Raw genomic sequence first — 13,579 nt, 5'->3', positions numbered from 1 at the left:
ATGCCTGACCTGCACTAGCCAGATTCTGCTTTAGAGTTTGTGAAATGATGCTTTAGAAAAATAAACCCAAGAAATACCAGGTCGGAGACCTGAAAAAAAAAAAAGTGATGCACTAAGCAATTTTTAACCTAAACCTTCTTCAATTTTCCATCCATAAAGTGGAATTTATGATAATAGCTTTAGCACAGTAGTGTTTCTGCGTGTCACGAACTGACAATTGTAAAGTGGTGTGAGATTGGAGGATACAAGCTGCTGTAGAAGGGGAAATTATGACAGAGGTAGCTAAGCCTATTGAATTACTTCCATTACGGGCCTTCATAATAGAACCAAATTATGGCTCAATTTTAAGAAGTTCCCTGCTATCTTAACTGTATCTCTCGATGAAATGAGGCTTTTAGCTGTGTCTGTCAGTCCCACTTCACCATTTTGAGTATGTTGGCTAGTTCTAACAGGCCAGAAACCTCGAATAACTTTTGGTTCTGACAAGCTGTGAGAAAATGGTGCAGCTGCACGGAGAGCAGCAATCCAAGGTAACATCCCCACCAAAGGGCTTAGCAGCAGAAGCAAACCTCAGGCAATGCCTTCAGAAGACGGCACTAGAAACAAGGCTCACTAAACCCCGTTCCTCGTCGTGCTGTGTTTCTCTTTGCCTTTTGTGACTGACCTGAAGCATTGCCCTTCTCCAAGGGCTTATCTAAAGTCTGTTGACCACTGATTTCACTGGTCTTTGAAACCACCAGGCCTAACTCTGTGTTACCAGATGACCCTCTGGAGGTAATAGAATAAAATCTTAGGTGTTCCTCTCTCCCATCTTTCCTGTTTTAACACTATGTTTGAGCTGGTTCAGGTGAAACTGGCTCCTCTCTAACACACAGGAATTTCCCAGAGTGTTTGCCTGTCTTGTTTTACAGTACCTCAGCCTGATCCTTGGCAAACGTGGGGCATTACCGCGCAGACATTTGCACACCTAGTGACCTTTACTGAAGCCAAGGAGCAGCACGTTATTACATCCTTAGTCCACTTGCACACTCCTTGTCCAACCTCCACTCTTATCATGCTAGTGGCTGAGGGAGAAATCGGTACATTTTAGAACAGGGGGATTTCGATCTCTGCCATTCCCTCTTGACAGCACTGTAATTATGATAATTGGGTTATTAAAGTGACATAATGCCAGATAAAAGATGCCATAATGGGGCTTTTGACAGGGTTTAACATAGATTAGTGCTCAAGTAAACTCATTTTTCCATCAGACATGTAACAACAGCAGATCTGCAAGTGTGACTGGGGGGGATATTGCTGCTTGTATCTTAATTTTTTTTTTTCCTGTTAAAAGCCCAGCGAATGATCTATTAAATCTGGACAAACGTTTCCAGTAAATTTTACCCTTTTATCCTCTGTGTGTACCAGTTTCCACCTCTCTGGGTATATGCTTTAGCACAAATTGTAGTGAATATACATAATTCTAGTGAACGTTTTGGTGGAAATAATGCATTTGATATTTGTCAAATTACATTTGTCTGAATTATTTTTCTTAATTCATTAGAAAAAGTAAACCACCTGTGTGATTATTTTTTTTTTTAGCTGCTTGTGTCCAGGGTAAAATTCCCCCATGTCCAGAGAACTGGGCCAGTATCAGTTTCATCCCTGCTGTGTTCCCAAGATGCAACTCCTTAGCTTTAGTCTGGCTTTCTGCACTCACGCTTCTGAGAACTGCAAGCTGTGTAGTTTTCCAGGTTTCCCCCCATTCTGAAATCCTCCCCATGGATGTGTCCAGCCCGTTCTTTCATGACTGAGGCATCCCAAGGGAGAGGGTTGTATTTCTCTCCACCCTGAGGAGATATCTCCCAGCTGAGGAGCTGGTATGTCCTTCAACTGCTTGAGTTGGATCACAAATGCACAAAGCACCAGAGTCCTCACAAGCCCCAGTGTGAAACTGCCATTTGCTTCTTCCAGTGTAGGGGCAGAGAGTGGGAGGAAGATCTCTCTTGTCCGTTCCTCCCAAGATTGAGATGTTTCATCTGTGAGAGGAGCTGTGAGTAAACCCTGCCTCCAACACTGCCTTCACACAGCCATAATCGAGGTGTCAGCGGAAGGAGTAAGCAGCAGCACAACAGTATAATGAAGGCAGCATGTCAGACCTGTAACTCCTCTCCTCTCCTCTCCTCCTAGACATGGCGGTACAAAACTTCGTAGGAGATGCGTTCAGAGGAGCCACCTGGGTCGCGCTGCACAACGGTGGTGGAGTTGGCTGGTAAGAACTTATCTGTGTTTCTAAAACTGGCCTCTGAATCCCATTAGCACCGCTGTGTATGCGTGTGGGGAGGAGAGACAGGAGGGGAATTGTGGGGAAAAGGGGAAGAGATGTCTATGTTACTGGAGCAGTACAGTGTCACGTACGTGGGAAGGATGGGTTTGGAAACAAGGGCTGGAAGGACATATTATAAGGTAAAGTGTGGTGTTGTATGAGGCTTTTTTAATGAATGCCTATAGGCCTAGAAAATGTGTTTTCGACATTGACCATGGCACAGTTTGAAGAACTTAATTTGCCAAACAAGGGCAGTCTGCTGTGGTCTTTTTGAACAGATCCTGCTTCCAAAGTTGTCTTTGCACATGTGTAGCCAGAGTGTTAGTGGATGGATTATGTTTAGGTTTCCCCTTAAGCTGTATTTAAATCTGTGACCTTAGGACCCCACTACAAATGCTCATGTGCTGAAGTGCAACAGAGAGTTATTGATACAAAACAGCTCAGGTGCCAGCAGACCCCCAGGTCTTTCTCCTCTTGCTTGTGCCCAGTAGGATAAAAGACCACAGCCAAGTAAGGACTGGATTAAACACCTCCTCCACAGAAGAGAACTAAGAGAAATGCCTAAACTGAGAAGCAGAATGAAAGAAATATTATATATGGAGGGGAAAACTGATCTCCTTCATATGTTTCTAAAAGCTTTCTCTGAATTGGCCGAGGTGTAGAGAAAAGGAGAGCCTGGCCGCACAGCAGAGGCTTTAGTTCTGGTTTGTCCTTGCCAGCATAGTCCAGCAAAGCCTCTCCCATCTACAGCCATCTCTTCATTTGGTGGTGTGACCAGTCAAAGGGGGCACAACCCTCTATTAAACACTGTAGTGAACCCTCCCACTTCCCTGTTCCATCCCGCTCTGGAATATGCCAAGAACAGCAAAGCAAAGAACTTGTAGCAGATCATCTTGTAGAGACATCTGATCACTTGTAGAGACTTCTGATCACTTGTAGAGACATCTGATCACTTGTAGAGACATCTGATGATACTTAATTGTTATTCATCCAGATGAGATGAATCTAGACAATACTGCTTCAAGTCTGATGGAGAATTCCCTCTCCTGTACTCTAATTCCTTTGATTTCAGTCAAGTAACCACTGAATAAGGGACGTGAGAGCAAAACTGAACAAGGGGATAAGAAAACTTTCTGAGGGCTCAGACACGTGGAGTGAAAATTTGCCTTTACTGATATCAGTGATAATAACAACCATGGCCAGAATTTTATTCACAACGTCCATAACTCCGAATGGAAAATACATACCAGAATATCTTCTCACTCTGGCCGTCTGTCTTAGACACCAGAGATAGCAGCAGACTAGTTCTCTCTGAATTGCCTTAGCTGAATTTAACCTTTTAAAATACCTGCTTATGGAATACAAGAAAACAGCTTTCTACTACATGTTACATGTTGTGCAAAATATTTGGAATGTTTTTATGATAATTATAATTGAGTTGCTAAAATAATTTCTTGTGCTGTGAATGTTCTGTGCCTCGGTAATGTTTAATTCAAAGGATACAAATGATCATATTCCCTCTCTCTCTGGCCTCCGTAAGGCTAATCCCTCCTGCACGTTTCTAACCCCCTCTGAGCAATTCAAAGAGAGATTGGCCGAATGGTAAGACTGGAGAACTGACACTGACCACACTGCAATTTCAGTTATATTGGTTTAGTTGTTTCTTAAGTGGAGAAATGATTAGAAAGCAGCTCTTGCCCAAGGCAGAGCAGAGGTGCAGTCATTTACATAATGCATCAGGAAACCAGTGTGTGGCTATTCACCAAAACGAAAATATCAATGGAAAACCAGGGTTTGGTTATCCTTTTTGACATTTCCTATGGCTGCTTAGTGGCTTGTCATTGTGGCACAGTGTCTGCTCCCCTTGTTCTCGGGAGCAGTCACAGCCCTCTGTGATTAAATTACTGTGCTTCAATGCAGAGTGCAGAGCCTGAAAATGAGGCATGTCTCTGCTCGAGCCTTAATCAGCCACCACGCTGAGAATCCGATGTGGTAACGCTGTCGTGTCATTAGATGTCATGGTCTGGAGAGCCCCCAAGAGCCACGGCATGACAGGTGGTTCTGCTTGGCTTAACTGATCGCGGCACCAGCCTGGCTCGTTCAGGTGCTGCACCCCTTTGCTTTCTAAGGAGAAAGAGAGGAATCATTTTAAAAGAAGCAAAACAACCCCCCAGCCATAACAAATTACTTTCTTTGCCTGGAAGAGATAGATACCTTTAGGTTTTAGGAGCCTGGTTTTCCTTTTCTCTAGAGAGCTAAAAATTCAGCTTGACCTTGCAATAAATCAATCTCCATGTGCCTGAAAGTCGTCCTGTCATCAGCTGATTTAGGAACTTGAGAGCACATGTGGAAGCTTATTTATAAACAGATATGCATGTGATTAGAGAGAAATCAAGTTGTCGTTGGCAAGTTTCTGTTTGGGGAGTTCAGAAATGGCAGTTGCGCTGTGTTCAGCCACCAGTCCTGCCTGCGGAGGCTGGGCTTGCCTGGAAGTGCTGACAGATCTGCCCCGTCTTCCCCGTGAGCCTGGAGAGGTGCCTTTCACCTGCTTTGATTTTTTTTTTTTTTTTTTTTTTTTTTTTCTGTAGCCTTGTGGGACAAACAGAAAAAGGAGGATTAATATTTATTTAGCTGGAATCTGCATCACATGTGGTGTTTGAGAGACTTAAGATTAACATAGTCTTGACTGTAATTACAGCAAATGAATGTTATTCATTTCTTGCTGCCCGTTTATCTGCAGGAAAATGCATATTAGCGCAGAGCCTGAGCAACCTGTAGGAACAGAAAGGCAGAAGCAATTTAAGAATCCAACTGGCCTGTTGACAGTGTGGCATCTTGATTGTGAGAGAGGCCTTGTTTTCTTTGATCATGTTAGGAAGAGACATCTGGAAATTGTAGGAGGTAGTTTAGGTCAAAATGCCACATGTTTCTTTAATTACCTGAAAATGCGATCCAATGTTAATGAAGGCAGAGAGCTCCCTGTTAAAAGTGAGAGGTTTTGCTAGAAAACCCATCCTAACAAACGCTGGCATTTAATTGACGAGCGATTTTTCAGACAATAGGACAGATTCTGATGAGTGATCCTGATTTACAATAGAGCATCTCTGTGGAAATTGATGGCGAGCCTCTAGATTTATGGAGTGCTAGTGAGATCAGATGCTCACTGTTCATGCCTAAGCTTCAAAGGGTGCTCTTTGGGATGCTGGACCCAGAGGGGATCTTTGCCACTGAAAGAACATCATCTTCCCATATAGAATATCTTTATAAAGCACCGGTCCAGAGGTCTGATTTTTTTTTTTTTTTTTTTAAATTGTTTGATATTGCCAATAGACTGTCTGGAGGTGTGTTCATACTGTGATCCCAGTTACAGGGCAATGGCACCACTGATGTCCATAAGTGTACTCTAGCTTGGTACTTTGACAGTAAAGAGTAGTGCTAATTTGGTCTCTGTACATAGAAGCAGCAGAGTATGGTGAGGTACTGGCCCTTGCCTGATATAATTACATTTATAATGTTGTCATCCAGTCACATCCCCTCTTTCAGAGAAGACAGCAACAACACGAACTATTCAAAAGGGAGAATTTGCAAGAAATGCAGATCTTCGGATGTTTGTTTTCATCCCAAAATAAGGCTAAAAGCAGAACTAGTGAAAGATTTCACACGGTAACAAGATCCTGGGAATTAAATCTCAAGCTGAAAAGTGTTGACAGGGTCAGTCAAAAAGAAACAATTTATTTTGAAGAGTCGGAGCTTACAATATTCGAACATCTCCATTAAAACATGGCTTGCTTTCAAAATGTCCTGTTGAGCTGATTCATTCACTGCCATTCTGCTGTGAGAACTGTCAGCTTCAAGAAAACTGTGCCTTTGAACAGAAAAGGTATTTATAATAAGGATGTATCTAATAATGGTAAAGCAGAGGGAATTCGGAGTGGTACTATGATGGGTGAGATCTGGAGCTCTAAGTTCCTTGCTCAGCTATGTGGTAGGGCCCTACTTAGCACACAAGTAGTATATATAACTAGTAAAAGGGAATTAAGCAATAACATTCCATTGAACATAAGAAAGCGTGAGTTCCAGTTTCGGGAGATGTCAGGTCTGTGGGGCTCTAACAGCCTCGTTTCCCCATTTCCTGAGAAGCTTAAGTTACTGCTGGAAAATACACAGTAAGAAATGATTCCTTACAGGATTGGAAGACTCCTAACTCCTGTCTGATTCATGGATATGTCTGCTTGTTGTTACATGTAAATTTTGTGAACTTACTCCTTACGTTAACGACTAAACACAGAGGACAAAATCCTGCCTCCAGGGTGTCCATCAGTAAGCTCTCCTACCGTGTGTTGTATGACATGCCCCATCCCTCAGGTATTGCTGATGCTGAATTACAATGCCAGAACTCGTAGATTTACAGCAACAAATAATTAATTATTCTGGTGCATTCACCACTATTCACCATATGCAACAAAATGGAACTTGAGCAGGCCAGACTCTCAAGTCGGACAATTTGTGTTGCTCTACGTGTTTTCCCTTGTCCTTTTAAAACCAGACTGGTATATCTCCCAACCATAATCTGTGAGTTTTAACATATTTCTGTTTTTCTTCTGCCAATAAGTCTGCTTCCGGAAAAGTTGGCACCGATGTCTCTAAACATCTATGTATCTCATACGAAATGAATGACTGTTTTTGAAATGATCGAGGCAGATGTGCATTAAGTAGTGGTTAACGCTTTTTTTTAATAAAATACTTCTGCTCTCTCGTTTGTCCCAAGAGAATATAAATAGATCCATCTGTCTGCTTCAATAAGTACACAGTCCTCCTCACGCTCCTGTCTCTATGGCAGGCTCTGGTGCAGCAAAGATGAACAGCTTAACCTTTAAAAATACCCAGAGATAGGTGACTCTCCAGACTGTCAGAAGTGCTATAACCTCTCTTGACTTGTTTCCAGCAGCACAGGCTTAGTTTTTGTCACTCCTGCTTGGAGCAGATACTGGCTAGCTGGGCTTTACAAGAAAGGTGGAATAGGTTTGCTACAGGTCAGGAAATCAGGCCTTTGCCCTGCCAAATTCCCTTTTTTTCATTGTACGTATGAAGGTCACTAATAATATCTCTTAATCAACACAATTTCTATGTTCTCATCCTTCTTCCTGCAGTGCAACTGAACAAACTAACTCCTGTGAGTTTTGCGGGATTGCTTCGAATCAGATTTAATTCTCTTACACTTTTTCTAGGGGTGAAGTGATCAATGGGGGATTTGGCCTGGTTTTGGATGGGTCCAAGGAAGCTGAAGAACGGGCTAAGATGATGCTCAGCTGGGATGTTTCCAATGGTGTAAGTAAAACTCATTATACATGTTTAATATTTTTCTGCCTCCAGGACTATGTTTATTTAGGTACTTGGGTTCCAGTGCTCCTGTATGGGGAGTATGAGCGCTCGGGCAGGTGCTTTTAGGATCTGGCTTTTTGTATCCCAGGAATAGTCCTAAAGGGCCAAGTGACTTGTTCTACTCACTCCTCCTAATACAGGTGGTTATGAGGTTGATTCCACTAGAGTCAATGAGCTGTTTTGTCTCTTTGTTTTTTGGGTTCTTTTTCCCTCTAACCAATTTCAAAAGACTTCAAGTCAGTAAAAGAGGCTGAGTAATTCTTGAGTAAGGGACTTACTGTCAAGTGTTGGGACCATCCCTTCGGACTTTACAACATATTGGAGCCCAGTAAATTCCCAGCAGAAAGGGAAACATGGTTACTATAATTTTATTTGGACATGTTGGCATTGTTATTTGCCTGCATAATACAATTAACAGTTATATGAACTTTAGTCTTGTCTATTCCTAACTTCTCAATCTAGGGATCTTGAAAGGCTTGTCATTTAAGAGCCAGCTCATCCTTGCTTTTGTGGACAAAAACCATTAGAGTTTTTGTGTTCCATTAGTGTCCAGATAGATCCTGTCTGGGTTTAAGACTAGGATCGTATCTCTGAAGTGGCAGAGAGGTTTTGATTCAGTACTTGCAGGGAACCAAATCAACAGGACATAGTGATGCACAGTCTAATTAAAGGGCAAGACCTGCTGCATTTCAGCCGTGTAACCTCACAAGGACCTGATGTATTGAGGGAGCTCCTTGCCAATGCTGGCATGATCTGTTCTGGTTTACTTCTCAAGAGAACTGCAGAATTCCTTCTTGCCTTAGACCTAAACATTTTTTTTCTCCCTGTAAGACCTGGCATGACTGGGAGTAGAAGAGGAGGAGGAACGATTTGCATGTATTTGCTGTCCCAAGTCTGAAAAAACACAGTATTAAACTATTAAGGCAGGAGGAGGAGGACAATTATATTAATTTGTAGATTAGAATAATACAGACAGACCCTTAACAAGAGCTGTGTATCAGAGACAGCCTATTAAAAACCCAATAAATCTTTTGCTGCTCTGCTTTATTGCAAGCAAAAGCCCCACTCCTCCACACAGATGTTGAAAAAAGGACAGTCTGAGAATGTTACCCGTATTATATACAAGGCTGGAAAGAAACTGGAGTGTAGCCTTGAAAATATACTGCCAGGAGTTAATCATAGGTGAGTGGCAGGGAAATTGAGTTGCTGACCTTAAAGCTCATTTCTAGCTGTTACTGCTGTGATCCTGGGAACTTGTTAGACTTACATCAATCCTATGTTTAAATATTTTGCTAAATTGAAACCCAAGTATTTTCTTTCTTGAAGACTTTCTAGTCTGAATATTTCAGACAGTGATTTGTAATTCATAATGGCGATTTGTAAGGCATTGAATAGAGGGAAGGACTTACTACTTTTGTCCCAAATTTTGACTTTTTCTGGGGAATCTTGCTTGTACGTAGATCAAAATGTAGAGCTTTGCTGTTGGAAGAGGGGTTTGCCAATTCCCTGACTGTCCATGGACTTTCATCCTTACATGCTGGCAGAGAATTTGGCTCCTTGATTTCACATTTTGAAAATGCACTGAGTGACATTTTCCTTTCTAAATATGTATCTCACCACAAAAGCATCGACTGCTGAAATGATAATGATATCTAAAGCAAGTACTAGTTTTACAGAGCTGGGACGGAGTGCACAATTATTTTTAGTGAGAGAATTGTCATGAAATTGGGTGCCAGTGTTTGTGCAAATATTGTGTAAGATGGATGTGGCAAGAGGACTTTAGGATTTTTACCCCCCATTGATATTCTGGTCTGACAGGTCGCCAGACGCTGCTGGTCGGGTAATGACTATGCTTATGAAACCATCTGCCAAGCAATGAAAGAGAATGACACGTTGAAGGTGACTCTCCCTCACAAGGTGGTGGACGAGAACATCTTGGAGCAGGCCACAAAACATTAATGGTATTCCAAGCCCAGCGCTGACCTTGCAGATACATTTGAAGTTGCTTCCTTGATACCCTAGTTTGCTCTCTGGCCAAATGATAAAAGGTTTCCAAATATCTCTCTTTCTGAGTTCGTTTTTTTTTTTTTCCCCCCCTGTAACTTGTTAATAGGACAAATCTGTATCTGTTGTGCCAGGTCCACTGGTGTCAGAAAAAGTCTTTTCACTAACATATTTAGAACAATGTTTGCAATAAGAAACTATTCATTGTAAGGTGAAGAACTGGAATTTTGTCCCTGAAAATTAAATGGGGAAAAAAAAAATCCACTTATTCCCGATTAATTCATAAACTAAGGAGACTCTTAGGTCTGGTAGATTAAGTGCGGAATGGAAATTGGAACTCCTCATTTGAATTCAGAGTCTGCTGCTGTCAGCAAAGAGCCATGAAATCTAGTAGCCAAACATGTGGGTGTGTAAACAAACTTGTTCTTCAGCTGGTGGAGGATGTCCTGATGCCACATGTGCTAGACTAGAGCTTTTCTCTGTTGCCATAAAAGCATTTGGTGATTGCAAAAGGAAGCAACAGATAAACTGCTTAAGTGCAGCAAGCCTGCAGGTTTTTCCCTGAAACTTTCACCCCAGATTTTTCACCCCAAGCAGGAACAGAATGCAGTAGTAAGTGGGTGGAAAAGTCTAAGGGCAGTAAGTACTAGATCATTTCCAAACATCTTCGAGCAAGGCCAGGAAAATATAGAACAACTCAAGATAAATTAGCATGAGTCAAATCCCGCATCAGTCTGAGATGGTGCCACTCTGCTGAATCTGATGTGTGTAATTTGCTGCCTCACAGTGATGAGTTTGTTCTTTTGTAGAAGCCCGTTGCACTTGAGCAGCTTCTAAATGGATGGAAACCTCCAGAAAAATCTAGATCCTTAGTGTTGGCTGCTGCTTTGGGCTACTCACCCATTTGGATGTGAGTGATGCAAACAAAATGATCATGTAGACTTCTGAGCTAAAACACAACTGGTGTGAAACAAACTAAAACACCAAAACCAGAGTGGACTTTCTTCACAGAGAAGTTGATTATAAGGTAAAATAGAGACAGAAAGGTCTTTTTGGTCTCCTTTTTTCCTGGGAAGGGTTAGGAAGGCATGGAACCCAGTGTGCCTAGATGCAACTGAAAGAATGTATATTTTGCACGTGAACCTACTATTATTTTTGTGTGAACAGTAAGTCAGAAAGATTTTGTTCTGATCAGCTGTGATGCTGAACCAAAATTTGAGGCTTACTCAAGCCCCCATACACGTACATATCGAGATATGTACGTATATATTTACAGAAACATATTTTACATAACTATACGTACGTGTGTGTGTACAAAAATGATTCTTGGCCCTTGCATCTGGGCCTCATTCAGACACAAACACAGAGCCTCAGCAATCCCCCAGCACGGACATGGTTTTGCACTTGATCTGGCCTGTCTCTGTCTCCTGGGCACCCGTTACCCCTTGGAAGGGAAGGGGGTTAGACAGGTGAATCTGTGTTGGCTGCTGCGGGTGAGGTGTGATGAGCTGCAGCCCTCAGGACTGTGGGGTCTCAGGAAACTGCACAACGGTTAGACCCTGTGGTACTTGCCAGGTGAGCACACTCTGCTGCTCCGTACTGCCTCTGGTGCCAAGGAAAGGAAAGCATTTATTTTGGATCACAAATCAGTTCTTTACTCTGTTCACGTACTGTGTATGTCTCCAGATGAATAGTGAGAGTCTGACATCTGCTTGTGACGGAACCTTCTGTGAAGTGCAATCTGCAGTTGATCAGAATTGCTTTATATTGTGGAAAGAATGCCCACATGCCAAGTTATACGATTGAGATGCGAGTAGTTGTCAGCCAGATTTGACAGCCTTTGCTTTGACATATGTTATGCATTACCTATTATTAATAACCACACTGGACCGGGTCCAAAGTTAGTATCTTGGTATTGTACAAAACCACTCTAGTCTTCGTAGCCCAAAAGCACTGGGGTACTGTTTTGTCAGGAACAACCTTGGCTTTTCTGTACTCACGAATGTAGAGTTGCTCCACAGATTTGTGTTAAGTCTGAGTTGAAAATCCACCACAGTGTTGAAGGAGTATTTATTGTGAATACTTCACCGTTGTATTGTTTAATACTGGGGTACCTGCCAGCATGCTCACCTTTATCCCAGACAAAAAAAACACCCAAAAAACCCACAAACCCCCAAAAACCCCCCGAACCTTATTTTCTCCTTGTAGCTTTATCGACCAGAGGACATTAATCCTCCATGTTTAATGCCACTCAAGTCCTTGGAAGTTTGTAACTCTGGACTAAGTGTAAGGAGATATAGAACCCGAATGTACGAGTGCTATAGCAGAGCTACTAGTTAAAGTTCAGATCACAAAGTCTTTAGTAATGAGGTAGCATCAATAAGACAAAACGGGTGACAGAAAGGCAGTGAACTGATGAGCAGTTGGTCATGTTTATGACTATTCACTGCTGTTTAATGTAGTTTACATAGCTCCCTGTATACATTTCAATCTGCTTTGGCCTTTTAACTGCGTTGTCTAAAGCACTTAACAAATGTGAACTGGCTTTGGGGGCTAGAATGAAACAGCAGGTGGTTTCCAACATACAGAAACCACGAACAAGCCCAGAATGAAGGTTCCCTTTCTGAGCTCTGCTGAGCCTCATCTTATCTGTTCTCTACTCGTTTGCAGAGAAGCTTGGACTGTGAATGGGCTGCCGTTCTGTGGGGATGCTGCTGACATTTTTAGGTAGCTGACCTCGCTGCTGGACAAACGCAGTACAGGGAGAGCAGTCTTCAAGCGGTGCATCTGCAGGGGTTGCATCAGATCAGATCCAGGCAGTGGGTGCAGAGGTACTGAATTTCTGTAGTGAAGTCTCAAGCTTGCCCCAGGCAAGATTCACCCTTCCTATGAATCTTTGTAGCTTAATGCTTTTCTCAAAAACCGGACACTTGACCCAAAAAGCTTGTGCCTGGTTGCAGATAGAGAAAAGAGCTTGGTGACAAAGGATAATTCATGCAGGACACTTGTGTCTGTAACTGCAGTGGGGTTTAAATGTACAAATGTATAAAGCTTGTGACATGAGAGCTGTTAGCTTTCCTAGTTAGGGTCCTGTTGAATTTCTCCATGCTGTGGCAAACATAAGCAATTTGTGACTTGATTTATTTTATTTTTTTTTTTTATTTTACTTTTCTCCTTCAAGTTTGACATCCTTCAACCAGGGATGCACCTATGTATTAAGCAATAAATGCCCGGGCAGAGCTTTCTTTTCCTAGGAACGGGAAGGCAGGTACTGCAAAGACCTCCCTAGGGAGTTCAGGAGGGCGAGGAGCAGCCAGGATCAGGCCACTCAGCAGCAAGGTAATGGGCCTTTCAGGGAGGCTGAGCTTGAGCACCCAGGGACTTCAGACTCTGGGTGTACCGACAGCTCTAGGGCAAGAAGTACCCGCTTCCCCGGAGCTGAGTGTGCCTGGCAAGCCTCTCCTGTCCTTGCTGCTGGAGATTTGATGCTAAATTGTTCTGCGGGAAGGAGAAAAAATTTGAGCAGTGGAACGATCACAGCACCATCTGCTGGGGGACTGCTCATCAGTCCCACAGCAGGAGGGGACTGGTGTCATTTCCATGGCAAATATAGGACAATTTTCCCTTTTTTTTTTTTTTTTTTTGTAAGCATTAGGCAGCCAGAAGGCAACCGAGTGTTCTCTGAGAAAAAGCTCTGCCCAAGAATGGGAAAAAGAAAAAAAGACGCAGAAAGTTTTTACGCATTAACTGAACGTACAGAATATTTTTTTGCGTAGGTCCAACTGACTTCAGTACTATGTCAGTTCGGAGCCTCTTTCCTACCTTCAGTCTCTTTTAGTCCGTGTTTGTCCTTTCTCCCTCCCTCCCCTGCAGCCTGCCCCTCGCTGC

The 13,579-nt window shown here is 42.6% G+C and overlaps 1 protein-coding gene across 1 annotated transcript in view; it reads left to right on the top strand.

Annotated features, from left to right (window-relative positions):
* UROC1 (urocanate hydratase 1) overlaps positions 1-9,745 on the top strand; it is a 44,223-nt gene extending 34,478 nt beyond the window's left edge. Inside the window, exons 19-21 of the mRNA XM_026857436.1 lie at positions 2,170-2,251; positions 7,534-7,633; positions 9,506-9,745. Coding sequence (XP_026713237.1) covers positions 2,170-2,251; positions 7,534-7,633; positions 9,506-9,646 — 323 coding nt within the window. The 3' untranslated portion in view covers positions 9,647-9,745. The remainder of the gene's footprint in view (positions 1-2,169; positions 2,252-7,533; positions 7,634-9,505) is intronic.
* The last annotated feature ends 3,834 nt before the right edge of the window (positions 9,746-13,579 follow it).

This window comes from Athene cunicularia (genome assembly GCF_003259725.1).
Source record: "Athene cunicularia isolate RWA chromosome 12 unlocalized genomic scaffold, athCun1 chr12_part1, whole genome shotgun sequence".
In the NCBI taxonomy this organism is placed as follows: Eukaryota; Metazoa; Chordata; class Aves; order Strigiformes; family Strigidae; genus Athene; species Athene cunicularia.
Note: the sequence above shows the minus strand (reverse complement) of the source record. Positions and strands in the feature narration are given on the sequence as shown.